A 13,378-nucleotide genomic window follows, 5' to 3' on the forward strand; every position below is an offset into this window, starting at 1 on the left:
TTTTGCCAAGAGGTCCTAAAATATTAAAAATGAACCTACTTAAAAGTAAATATATTTAATCGTTAATCGTCATAAAAATTAAAATAAGAGTGATTTTTTTTTTCATATAATCAGAATTTGTAGATTAGCAACGTACCATTTTTGTGAAAACCTTGGTTTTTGAAAAAGGGAAAGATAAAATAGTGGAACATTACAAATACAAAAACAAATTAAAATCATAAAGTCGAATGGGGTAAGACAATTATTTCTTGGTCGAGCTAAAGCATCTACGAACTTATACCCCTCCATAAAAAAAATTGAAGGATACGAAATCTAGCAAGGCTCAAAATTTGACAATATTTCATATCAAATTTTTGTAAGATATTGTCAATTTTGCAAGTATTGTATTACTTTCTGTCATGTGATATTTTAATGTTATTCAGTATTGTTTTTGCAAACCTTGTTTTTCTTAGATTACTTAAGTTAGAATTATGGTATTTATTTTTATTATATGATTATTTTTCTTATATTCCAATTTTAGTTTTATATTTTTTAATTATTTTATTTGAATCTTTTTTTCCATTTTAATTTTTCAGTTGCAACGTTTCACACGTAAAAATAATAAGATATAATATATTAAGAAAGGAAATTAACAATGGTGAAATGTTTTTGTCAACAGTTTAAATATTACTTTTTATATAATTTATCTGATTTGCAGTGACATATTACTTTAGCATATTTAAGAATTAAGAAAGAATTATGAATAAGTTGAAGTCTTATATTAATTTCTTTTTATTTTAATAATATTTACTATTTACTATTTACTATTTCAATCCTCGTTTCGATTCATCAATTTTATGAAAACTTTAAGATTTGATAGAAAGCGCCTTACAATTAAATTCAAATATAGTTAATTTACTTCTAACATACTAGATTTGTTATTACCAATATCATACAATATTTTAAACTATAAAATAGTATTAATTTTGCTAATTGAGTTTTAGGTCTGATAAAATCGATATTGTTATTAATGTATGATAATGTAAATTTAAGTATGTTGAAGTGCATTATCTTATTATTTAAAGATTGAAAAAGAATTATGACTAATTTTAAGTATTATATAAAAAAATAAATATGATTTTAAGTTATAAAATTAGACTTATATAGAGCTATGAAGTCTTTTGGGTGCTACCTCCAATAGCCCACTCACTCTTTATGCTCACCCCCTTTCTTAGGGTGGGTTTAGATGGGCGATTGGGTGGGTGCGGTGCGTTTAGTTTATTTTTTGTCTCACGCTACGGTATCGTTACAGTGTCTAATCTCACCGCTACCGCTATTTTTACATTAACCGCAATTAAACATATTGCCTATCCAAGCTCACCCTTACTCATTTTGAGATCCAGACAAAGAACTATAATAGCCACTAAAAACCAACCACCATAACAAAAAATACTGCTTGGGTACTAACTTTGATAACCCCCTCAATTGTTATACCGTTCAGGTGTTATCTCCAATAGTCCTTTCACTCGTCTTCGACTAATAGGGCAGGGTTAATATGACAAGTGACCAATGAAACACCTAGAGTATGTATACTATAGTCCCACCTAGGCCAAGTTATTCTACTTGTTACACTCAAGTCCCATAATTCATATGAAGGCCAAAAGGTCGAGGTAGACTGCTTTGACAAAGGACTCGGTACTCTTAGTAGGGTAACCCTGTCTTAGGGTGAGTTTGGATGGGCGATTAAGTGCGGTGCAGTATGTTTAACTTACTTTTTGTCTCACGCTATAATACCGCTACAGTATCTATTCTCACCGTCACCGCTGTTTTTACACTAACTGCAGATAAACGCACCGCTCATCTAAACTCACATTTAGACTTTAGTGTAAGGCTTCGCTCTTGGTAGCTATATCTTAGCGAACGTAGCTCAACAGTACTATTAGAGGGCAAGGACAGGTGACAAGAAAGATGATAATGAAATTAATATTTAAAAAAATAATTAAAAACAAAAAAAAACTCAAATTGAGCTAAAAATCTACCTTATCCAAACCCATAATATCATTTTAAAAAATTCATTAATACTAAAAAACTTATTATTAATACTTGTAATAAGTTTGTTTTTAATACAAAAATATTTGAATACCATATAATTATATAATATAAAATAATTAAAATATGACATTAAAAAAAACTCATTATATGAATTAAATTTCGACTTTAAAACCTAAAAATTAAAATTCCAAACATGTACAATTATTTTATTCCCGAATTTCTATGCCTCGTTTGTACAAAATTATCAATTATAATACACGGATAGATTTACTGGAGATTAGTGATAGGTTGAGTTTCTGAAGTCAACCACTATGACACTAATGTTGTCTTGGCTACCTCGAGCAATGGCAAGCTCAACCAACATCGCCACGGCTGCTTCGGCACGTCGGTTTCCGTCGACGAACTGAAGCGATGACTTCCTCTTCGTCATTTGGCTGTACAAACATCGCCTCACTACTCCACATGCCACTTCATTAGATACCACATCCCACAGCCCATCACTCGCCAGTATCAGGAATTCATCGCCATTGTTAAGCTCGCTTACTCTCACTTCTGGTGTGGATGTAACAAATGGTTTGAGGCACCCATCGCCTGCAAATGCACATTCAAAAATGTTACTCTCCTGTTACAAAACCATCTCCTTATAAATGAGAAGCTTTTGGTTATTTTACCTATGGATCTTGAAGTGGCGAGTACTCCAAGCACGCGATGTCCATTCCATTTTATCACCCATCCGCCGGCGGCTTCAATTCTCTCCAACTCATCTGCTCTCTCAGGCTTCAATACATATTGATAACAACAAAGTCGAAAATTATTACTACATTGAATTTATAGTCATTCGTTATATTAAAATGTTAAATCGATTAAGATATACAATTATTTTATTTAATTTTCAATAATAATTTTTATATCACTAACTAATTTATCCACCAATCACTTAAAAGGGGAATGCTGGGTTTGAAAATAAACGATTTTTATCAAATTTTTTAACTCAATCGTTAACACTTACATATCTTTTAGCGAATTTTTACCAAAAATACCGAAAATGTTATATTTGGCTAAATTTTTTAAAAGAAATTATAGCAAATTATGTCGAAATATATAACCACGTTTTTAAAAAGAATGAAAATGAAATAATGTACTTTTATAAAAAATAAAAGTTACCTTATGATCAGAAGATAAGGCCACAGCAACGCCACTTCTGGAGAGGACAGCTCTAGAATCCCCACAATTCGCCACCACTAACTTTCCATTCCCAACCACCGCAACAACAGCCGTCGATCCCACCATCTCCTCTCCTAACTTCCCTCTGTTCACCTCTTCATCCATCTTTTCAAAACATCTCTCCATCGTTCTTCCCCAATTAATACCACATCCTCCCTTACCATCCTCAATTATTTCCTCCTTCAACACCTTATGCAACCTTTCCTTACACTCCTCTGCCACCCTGGACCCGCCGTGCCCGTCATAAACTCCATAAAAATCAAACTCTAACCCACTTTTCATCATTAACCCTAACTCCACTTTCACTGCATCTTCCATCTCTCTTCTCCTACCGATAATTGATAGTAACCCGTGTGTCGACGTCTTGCACTTTAAATTTTGAACATCATCATTTTTTATGCAGGTCTTCTTGGCTGAAACGATGTCGTTCTCCTCTGGTGATGATTGCTTCGACGACGATGACGAAGAAGAAGAAGTAGACGATGAGAGCGATAATTCCGTTAAACCGTCGCTTGATTTTGATTCATGAAGAAGACCGTTGTCACTGTCAGCATCGCTTCCGTTTTTTGTGATGGTTATATTCATCATCGTCTCACACGTGCACTTCAATCTTCTTATTTCCATTCTTCTCCGGCGAGCATTCCTGGCTCTGATGACTGTGAATCTGCCAAATTTACCTTGATCTAACGGCATATTCCGAGGATCTTTCGTGATGGAGACTGAAGATTCAGTATCTGTCCCTCTTTTTTTCTGCATTAAATGAAATTGAAATGAAAAGCAAGAACCGAAAAATGCGAAGTTGACGATTTTTTTGGTAAAAATAACACGAGTTTAACACTTGATATATATAGGGGCAGAGTGAAAACGCATTTGAATTAGGGCAGTTGGTTTTCAGCGAATGAGATCACGTGTTGAGGACGCATGGGCTTTTATGTGCCACCGACTATGATTATCCAAGAGGAGACGTGACGGCACTTGATTAGGTTAAGAAACACGTGGAGCTTGGATAGAGCGTCGAGTGATTCGAGGTGGGGTAAGGGAAACGATGATCTATTCAAATCATATTACGTGGAGAGTTGTGCTTGTTTAGCGCTTTTTTTTAATAGAAACGGTGTTTTCTTTGACAAGGAAGATCAGACTTAGACCTGAGAAAGTAGGCTAATAGGACACGTGTCTGATACTACTGGGTGGCGTGTAAGATTAGGACCTCTTACATGGCATATTTCGTGTCCTAAAACTTCAGCTCCGTCACATCAATGGTTCACAACTATGCTGATATATATAAGGGAAATAAAAATTTATGTAATATTTTTTAATTTGTTTTATTTGAATTAGTGAAATATTAAACAAAACAAATATCAGTAGATTTTTTAATCGGATTACCTCGGATAAAGTTTTGGCCATGGAATCTGATTAGTCAACCCAACATAATAAAGCATGTTTTCTGTAGGGAGACTATAACTCGAAATAAAAATCTTCTGGAAATATAATTAAAAGGTCTTTGAGTATGTCCGTAAACTTCTTCTGCCCACCGTTCTACAACGTTCTACAACTGCAAGAAAGCATGAACTGTCAAAGGGGCAAATTTTTTTTGGGGTGTTGAATTAATTTATATATTTTAAAATATTAAATTAAATTTTTATAAGGTTAAAGTATAATTTTATTATTATTAATTTAAAATTTTATAAATTATGAAAAGTTTTGTATTGTGTATTGTATACAGTAGGCATGTGAATCTTTTATGGTTTAAATTTTAGGGTAAATCATATAGTTAGTCATAATTTTTATTAATTTTTATTTTAGCCGTAAAACAAAAAAAATTGTAAATTATACACAGCTGTTAACAAATTTTCATTTTGGTCAGTCACGGCTAATTCAATGTTATTATACACTCATGTTAGTTACTCAAATTTACTAAATTTTCATTTTGGTCACTCATTTAATATTTTTAAAAATTAATTTTATTTTTCCTTTTTCTAAAATTAATTTTATTTCTCAATAAAAAGGCAAAACTTAAGGTTTTATATGGAATTATCTAGATTTTTATGAACAATCTTGGATCTTTACCAAGAAAATCATTTTATATTTTTAATTTCCCTTATTTTTTTCCTTTTAAGAATTAATTTTAATTTTTTTTCTAGCAAAAAAGGGAAAACCCTAAGGTTTTAGAGAAAATTACTTGAGTTTTTACATAAATAATTATTCTATATTTTCATTTAATTTGATTTTTTATAATTAATTTTTAGGTTTTTAAGGAAAAAAAACTTAGTTTTACTTTTTACACAGAATTGAATTACAGGAAATAATTGGGTATTTTTTCCACAACTAAATAATTCAATTTCCTATAAACACTCCTTTATTAATTTAATTTGTAAAATGATAATAAGTTATCAAAATGAAAATTTATTAAATCAGATTTTTTGATATTTTTTAATCAAATTGGCCGAATCAATTGATTACACACCCTTATTTAGAAATACAAATCAGACATAAATACTTATAATTTACATGAGTTTAACTCAAAAATACTTAAACTCAATTCAATAATTATCGAACTGAACTCAAGTTATTGATCAAGCTGCATTCCAACTATGTAAAACCCAGCTCGAACGAATCACTAATCTTATAGAGCTTTTATATTATTAGATCACAGTAATGCCCTTACTATAATATTAAACCTAAGCCCACCCAAACCCTATCTCACCGTGCCTCTCCCCATTCCCAACCCAGCCCATACACCAAAATTCCTAGCCCCTTAACTGCCACTCATAACCAGATCCCGTCCCGTATACACAACCCCGATATTCGAAAAGAATTCAAACTCCCTCGACCCATTTCATTTTGGTACTTGAATCACTGTGAATGATAGCTAGACCTAGACGGTGACCTTTGGCGGTGGTCGAAATTTTCACTGGAGTCAAAGTCTGGAAAGCTTTATCTTCCCGGCAGAGAAAGCAAAGAGAATTTGGGAAGCTCATTTGGACTCCATCAGCATCGGCTGCTTACTCACTCTAATTTTGCCCCAAGTCTCCAAATTTGATGTGCTGGTAACCCTACATTTCTATGTGTTTTTTTCTATTTAATGATAAAATATTTGTCATTTTTATTGTTTTCATTGCGTGTTTTCCTGCCATGATATCACTTTATATTGAGTATGATGATTATGTTTTTATTATATCATGACATTGATCTGGTGGAAGTATCTATGCTACTTATGATTTCAAACTATTTGGACTTGGTTATTGAAAAAGTCGTATTATTGTTATTATTTTGTGTAAAACAATACTTTATTTCAATCGAGCTGAGTATGAAAATTGGTAAACGAGCTTGAGCTCGATTGTATCTCGAGCTGAGTATTGAACTCCGAATTCGAGTCGAGCTCAAGCTTGCCAGTATTCGGACTTGGCTCAATTACATCCCTACACTTACGCTTACCCTTGCTACTGCAATTATTAACTGAGATAAACAATCCCTAGACTGGTTGAATCGGCTAAGCCAACCGGAAGCCGAGATGTCCTCAACTCTACTAGAGGTGACTCGGGCTGCTCACGAAGATGTGGAACGGCTTGAGCGGCTCATAGTGAAGGACTTGCAAAATGATCCACCTACCACGAAAGACGGATTGTATCAAAGCCACCGCGTCCGCAATAATATCGACACCATCATCTCCACCGCGGAGAAGCTAGTAATTCTTCCCTATCCCATGCGAAATTGAGATATGGTTAATATTTTGTTTTATTTTGTGTTAATTTTTGTATTTATTTTTGAATGGCTTCAGGTTGAAATATATGAAGATAAAGACAATGCTAGGAAAGACGAAATCGCTGCTCTTGGAGGTCAAACGGCTACTGGAGTTAATGTCTTTAGTGCTTTTTATGATAGATTGAAGGAGGTAACTTTTTAGTTTGTTTTTAACCTTGAGCCGAAAATGCTAAGCTGGAAATTTATACAAATCCTGCTTTTTCTTAGAAGCATGAATAAATCCCAGCTATTTTTATTTTCACAATTACTGTTTTAGCAAAGGAGGATAAATTTAATCCAAAATCGATATTCAGTGAAGTAATTGTTACTTAATTGCAGATTCGTGAGTACCATAGAAAACACCCAGCTGCTCGTGTTGTCGATGCTAATGAAGAGTATGAGGATTTACTTAAGGAAGAACCAGTCATTGAGTTCAGTGGCGAGGTCTCTCTGTCCCACACTCACATACAATTAAGCACCTTTTGTTGTAGTAATTTCCTATTTTATGTTATGATTTCCTTTCTGCTGTCTGGTCTTACTTGTTAGCAAAATACATTTCAGGAAGCCTTTGGTCGGTACCTGGACCTGCACGAATTGTTCAATCAGTACATTAATTCTAAATTTGGAGCCAAAATTGAATACTCGGCTTACCTCGATGTCTTTTCACAGCCACACAATATCCCTTGGAAATTGAAGTCAACAAGGTAAAATTTCCTCAATCCTGCTTTTATTCTTGCTTTTCATAAGGTGATTTGCCACAGTTCAATAGCTTTCTGTTTTTCTACCTATTTGGCATGCTTCTTATACTGGATTTGCAAATATTGTTATTTGTAGGCAATACAGGGAGTACATGGAGAATCTTCTGGAGTATCTTATTTACTTCTTTCAGAGGACTGAACCACTGCAAGATCTTGACAGAATCTTTTCTAAGGTTTCATATTATTTACTTAAAAGTTAATTGAATATCTTATCCAAAAAGAGGTTCTTAACCTTGAGGATGCAAAGATGCTAAACTTTAGCCTTTTTTGTAACATGGGGTTATAGATTTTTTAGGAAAAAAACTTGACATGAGTGACAAGTCTGACTTGCGCTATATAAATATAAGATGGAACTTTTTTTTTTTTGAAATACTATGGTTCTGATAAATTGAAATACTTCTATGGTGGTTTGTGATAGCTCGAGGCTGAGTTTGAGGAGCAGTGGGCTAATGGCCAGGTACAAGGATGGGAGAAGCAGGGTCAAGAAAATGAAGATGATCCTGCCCAGCTTACCATGATTGATCTTGATTATTACAGCACAGTTGAAGAGCTGATGGAAGTTGGTCCAGAAAAGTTAAAGGAGGTAATTTCGGTCCTCTTTGATTATGTCATCATTGCAAGCCAGTTTGTTGTAGTGACTCCAATCTCTTCAGTGCTGAGAAATGTGTGTTTTCCATTCTTTCTAGGCAAATGCATGATCAAGTTGTATTAAATAGTGAAAAATGAAGAAACATGTTGCTATTGTATTATCTGATCTTGTTGTTGTAAACATCTTATCTTGCTGATTACTTTCAGTTTAAGTAGTTATTTTGAGAGTGAAAAAGATTATGTGGAGAAGGCTATAACTTCTCCTGCTGTTATATATTGTGTTCGTATGTGCTATCTTTGGAAACATAAATTTGGAATTCATTTGTTATCTGAACTGTGGGAATGAAATGCAACCTCGGAGTAGTTTTCTTCTGTTTAATTGCTCTAATATGGTTTTTTAAGATCCATCTCAATTGCATTTCAAGCTTTGTCACTTTACCAGAACCCAAAGGCATTATTGTTTGAGATGTTCAAGGCAATTATCTGATATGCACTTAAAAAACTTTGCTAACGGCTTAAAAGTAAAAACATGAATTAGCTCTTTTTTGGCTTCCTGCTTAATTAATGATGAGTGAATTGTCTATTTATCCTTGCAGGCATTGGCAGCCTTAGGACTAAAAACTGGTGGTACTGTCCAGCAGCGGGCAGAGAGGCTTTTGCTCACCAAGGTAATACGTGCTCCAACTTTTCACTTTGCTTGAAATACCCATGTTTGTTGCTTATCTATGCATGTATTTGGGGATATTACCTTCCAAGATTCTTCCAAATACATGGACCATATAAGTTGAACATACTTGCGTCAGACAACATACCTGTATTTGACACACACACCTGAGTTTGAGTAACCTAGGCTAATAACTCTCTCTCTCTCTCTTTTGGTGTTATACTTTTGGTAATCGTGATTATATTAGGATGGCAACTGGAGTTGTACCATTATTTTGAAATTTAAAATGGTTTTTGAGAAATCTGCATATCAGACTCTCTTGCTAGAATTTGCTTTAATGAATTTGGAATATATCATTTGGAGTCATGTAGATAGGAAATAGGTTAAAGGACTTGTAGACTGGAATTAGAGGATGATGATGGACAACCAATGATGAAACCTGATACAGCTATGAAATAATACGATACTAGGTTTTATGTTGTGAAATGTTGATGGGATAACTATAGACTGGTCTAATGGTAATTGTGTTCTGGTAATGTGATATCAAATAAATTTGACAAATTTATATTCGATGTCTATATATTTTTCACAGCACACACCGCTGGAAAAGCTGGACAAGAAACATTTTGCAAAAGGCTCACATGGACCTCGACAAAATGGGTCTACTGCAGTTTCACAAGACATTAACAGTCTGAAACAGATTGCATTAGTGGAGGCCAAGATGAAGAAACTCTGTGATTTACTGAGTAAGGTTAGTTGGTTGCTTACTTTGCCCTTAACTATCTTTGATAAAAATGTAAAATATGAGAGAAAGCCTTTGCAAAAGTATGTTGCTGCTGTTTGTAGTCCAGATATGGTAATTATAGGGGTTGATTTTTAACTAGTATTTCTGTGATCTTTTGCAGACAATTGAACAAACAAAAGAAAATGTAGTAAAGAAGCAAGCGTTGACATATGAGGAAATGGAACAAGAACGGGAGGAGGTAAGTTAATCTCTTATGGCATGGTAATTCAAGTGTTTCTAATACTAGAACAAAATTTCATTGCTTATATTGTGATGGTATGATTATAGTTCACTAATCTCTGCCCTCAACACCCTGTAAGGATGGCTGTAGGTAGAGTTTTAAATGTGGGGGCCTGTATGAACCAACTCACTAAGTATCAGTCTTGTTTCAGGTCTTCAGCTCACTTTTCGGTGTAACTTGGCGATTTTTTTTCTGTGTTTTTTACTTAAATCTGAAGGGCACATTTTAGATGGGAGGAATTAGGAATTTTAGTATTTTACACAATTCCTATATATATCAGGCAAAACAAATATAGGGGATGAAATATCTTTGATCGAATTTACTGATTAATAGAGGAGAAACAACCATTGACTTCTATTGTTCACTGAATGAATGTTGTATTGATTGGACATTTTTTTTTTCATCCTAATAAGGCACTAACGATTGGGCAACTGTCATGGTTAACCAGTGCCTTTTGAATTATCAATCCGGTTATAGATTTTAAAAAAATACAGTAAACAAATGCAGAAACTTTTTCTTGAAAATTTTAGGGTGGTTTTCTTACTAAAAATTGTTGCTCTCTTAACAGGAAGAGACACAAGTTGACACTGAAAGTGATGATGAAGATCAACAGATCTATAATCCTCTTAAATTGCCAATGGGTTGGGATGGGAAGCCTATCCCTTACTGGCTTTACAAACTTCATGGTCTTGGTCAGGTAATTTCTCCTACTAATTCTTTACGTGATGTAGATTTCGGCATGTGCAACTATGTTGTCAAGTTACAGATAACTAATTAAGAAGCTGTCAAACCTCGAATGAATATGACATTCATCTTTTTTTTATTGTTGTGTTTTCTTAAATCTATAAGTATATTTTCCTTGATGTTTTATGACTAATCCTAATAAAAAGGTTGATGTTTTTTTCTTCCACATTTTCTTCTAATTCAAGGAGGAAGTACAGGTGGTAAAGTCTTAAAGAGACATCTGTACTTCACGGATTTGGCTCAATCATTGTTGAGTCAAGGTCAAGGTCGATTTATCAAGCAAGCTAAATTCAAAGATCCTAATACTTGACAGATTAACTTGCGAGCCTAATCGAGCTTTTCCATTTTTAAATAATATTGAAAAATCTCAATTTGAAAACTCAAGCTTGAGCATAAATAATCAAGTTTGAAATTAAGCATGAGAATCATTCTTATATTTTACTAGATAAAACAAGCTTAATTGAATCGAGTTGGGTGAACTCAGCTCGATAAGAACCAACCTAGGAGGAAGGATGGAGTGGCTGCACAGGGGCTTTTGAACTTTTCTTCACTCTTTGATTGCCTAGTTTTTATTCCCAAGTCACGGTATCTCATATAGCTCTGTCCCCTTTTCATTTCTATTCTTCAGGAGTTTAAGTGCGAGATTTGTGGGAACTACAGCTACTGGGGTCGTCGGGCCTTCGAGAGGCATTTCAAAGAATGGCGGCATCAACATGGCATGCGATGCCTTGGTATCCCTAACACTAAGAACTTCAATGAAATAACCAATATTCAGGTATGGGATGCTTATTTTTCAGATATTGTGCAATGATTTACGTTCTTTCTGCTTCATTTGCCTATATGTGGTCTATTTCATGATTTGAGTTTATGTGCCATTGCCATTGGTTTTCGGTTTCACAGCTAGTGGCATTGTTTGTCCACATAAAGCAAAAAGATAGCTAGACAAATCTTTTTTTTTTCTTGATAATTATTAGCTAAAATACTAAGTCCATGAACTGTTTTATTTTTATTAAAGAAGGCTTTATACTTGTTCTTATACTCAAACGAGCCCGTATGTACTTTGATAAGTTTTTATTTCAAATCTAAGTTTATTTAGATATAAATTAATAGTGATGGGCTTTATTTATTGGGGGGGGGGGTTATCTCTTATCTGTGGGGTCATTTTAGTGATTAACCTGGAAGCATTAAATCAAAAAATTGGTTGCGCAGGAAGCACAAGAACTGTGGGAGAAGATAAGAGAACGGCAAGGAGTGAACAAGTGGCGTCCGGATCTTGAAGAAGAATATGAAGATAAAGAGGGCAACATCTATAACAAGAAGACGTATACCGATCTGCAGCGGCAAGGACTGATTTAAAGACGCTTCCGTTAAGAAACGGAGTGTTTTGTGTTTGACATGGTGCGTATCGCTGCTATGGTTTCCTTGTTCATCATGTATGTATAATTAATACTTTTGTGGGGAAGCCTGAGGGATAGAAGTTGGAATAGTTTAATTGTCTCAATTTGTAGCTGAACTAAACTTAAATTCTAGTTAGTTCAAAGTGAGTTAAAACCTGGAAGTTTCATTTGCACAAGACCTTGTGAATACGAAAGCTGAGCCATTGACGCCTTAATTTGGTTTCGTATGTTTTTCCACGTTTATCCGCCAAAAGGACGTTGTCTTCCTTATTCAAACCCCCCAAAATACCAAAGTCTTAGGTGCAGCAGGCAACTCTAGTTATACTGTTGGGGATGGTCGCGGATTTTGAAAGAAATGATTTTTGTTCATCGTAAAATGAATATGATATTGCATAATTTAAGGAAAAAAGGACAAAGATAAAACCAAATCTGTGCATAATAATTTTCCTGTGTTCAAATTTAGGATGTTATGTAAATTATTTCTTTTTATACGGTTAGATTATTTTCAATTTAATTATATTTGTTATGTATGTCAATTTTCGAATAAATTTGATCTCTCTATCATATTTATATATGATACTCAATATATTAATATATATATTTAGTGGTTGAATATTTTTTAATAGAATGAATAGTTGTAAAATTCTAATTTACATCAAATTCGATAAGTATGTTCTATATAAATGAAATATTAAATTTAATGGTTGAATTGTTAAAAAATTAGTAGTACAAAAAATACGAAAAACAATTTGTGTTACCCGATAAAAATGAATATATTCCTATATATATACAATATTTAAAGGGCTTATTAAGTTAGTTTCACTTATCAATTGAGCAATTATCAAAAGCACATTTATTGTATAAAGTAACCAATATTAATTTGAGGTATTTATGTTCTTTTTTATCCTGATAAATCTAGAAAGATATACGCACATAATAACAGGGGTGTAACAAAGGGTTAGCAGGACTTGCCCCCTAAAATGATTTTTTTTTAATTTAGGCTATTTAAAATTTTTAAAATTTTAATTTAGTAAAGATAAAATTATAATTTGACCTCTTAAAAATAATAAAAATTTGACTCAATCCTTTAAAAATTATAAAGATATAAATTATTAAAATGATAAAATTATATTTTTACCATCACAAAAATTACAATTTAATTTTGCCTCCCTAAAAAGATTTTTGATTTCCCCCTACAACCACAAC

The 13,378-nt window shown here is 33.4% G+C and overlaps 2 protein-coding genes across 2 annotated transcripts; one reads left to right on the top strand and one right to left on the bottom strand.

Annotated features, from left to right (window-relative positions):
- Positions 1-2,210: 2,210 nt before the first annotated feature.
- LOC107890767 (probable protein phosphatase 2C 8) lies at positions 2,211-4,151 on the bottom strand. The gene is made up of 3 exons (XM_041101107.1): positions 3,196-4,151; positions 2,703-2,808; positions 2,211-2,622 (listed from the first exon to the last, which is right to left on the bottom strand). The coding sequence occupies exons 1-3, from the start codon at positions 4,009-4,011 to the stop codon at positions 2,309-2,311; spliced, it is 1,236 nt and encodes a 411-aa protein (XP_040957041.1). The 5' UTR covers positions 4,012-4,151; the 3' UTR covers positions 2,211-2,308.
- A 1,806-nt stretch (positions 4,152-5,957) lies between these two features.
- On the top strand, positions 5,958-12,387 carry LOC107890768 (splicing factor SF3a60 homolog). Its single transcript, XM_016815300.2, has 13 exons — positions 5,958-6,302; positions 6,732-6,940; positions 7,034-7,147; positions 7,336-7,440; positions 7,558-7,700; positions 7,831-7,927; positions 8,173-8,337; positions 8,939-9,010; positions 9,599-9,757; positions 9,912-9,989; positions 10,600-10,728; positions 11,404-11,550; positions 11,985-12,387. The coding sequence occupies exons 2-13, from the start codon at positions 6,767-6,769 to the stop codon at positions 12,129-12,131; spliced, it is 1,530 nt and encodes a 509-aa protein (XP_016670789.1). The 5' UTR covers positions 5,958-6,302; positions 6,732-6,766; the 3' UTR covers positions 12,132-12,387.
- The last annotated feature ends 991 nt before the right edge of the window (positions 12,388-13,378 follow it).

The sequence above is a fragment of the Gossypium hirsutum genome, chromosome D09 (genome assembly GCF_007990345.1).
Source record: "Gossypium hirsutum isolate 1008001.06 chromosome D09, Gossypium_hirsutum_v2.1, whole genome shotgun sequence".
Taxonomy (NCBI): Eukaryota; Viridiplantae; Streptophyta; class Magnoliopsida; order Malvales; family Malvaceae; genus Gossypium; species Gossypium hirsutum.

Coding starts and splice junctions, on each gene's coding strand:
- LOC107890767 (XM_041101107.1), bottom strand. CDS start 4,011: ATGCAGAAAAAAAGAGGGACAGATACTGAATCTTCAGTCTCCATCACG. Junction 2,809..3,195: donor CCTTATCTTCTGATCATAAG/GTAACTTTTATT, acceptor TATGTATTGAAG/CCTGAGAGAGCAGATGAGTT. Junction 2,623..2,702: donor CGCCACTTCAAGATCCATAG/GTAAAATAACCA, acceptor GTGCATTTGCAG/GCGATGGGTGCCTCAAACCA.
- LOC107890768 (XM_016815300.2), top strand. CDS start 6,767: ATGTCCTCAACTCTACTAGAGGTGACTCGGGCTGCTCACGAAGATGTG. Junction 7,928..8,172: donor TTGACAGAATCTTTTCTAAG/GTTTCATATTAT, acceptor GGTTTGTGATAG/CTCGAGGCTGAGTTTGAGGA. Junction 8,338..8,938: donor GTCCAGAAAAGTTAAAGGAG/GTAATTTCGGTC, acceptor TTATCCTTGCAG/GCATTGGCAGCCTTAGGACT.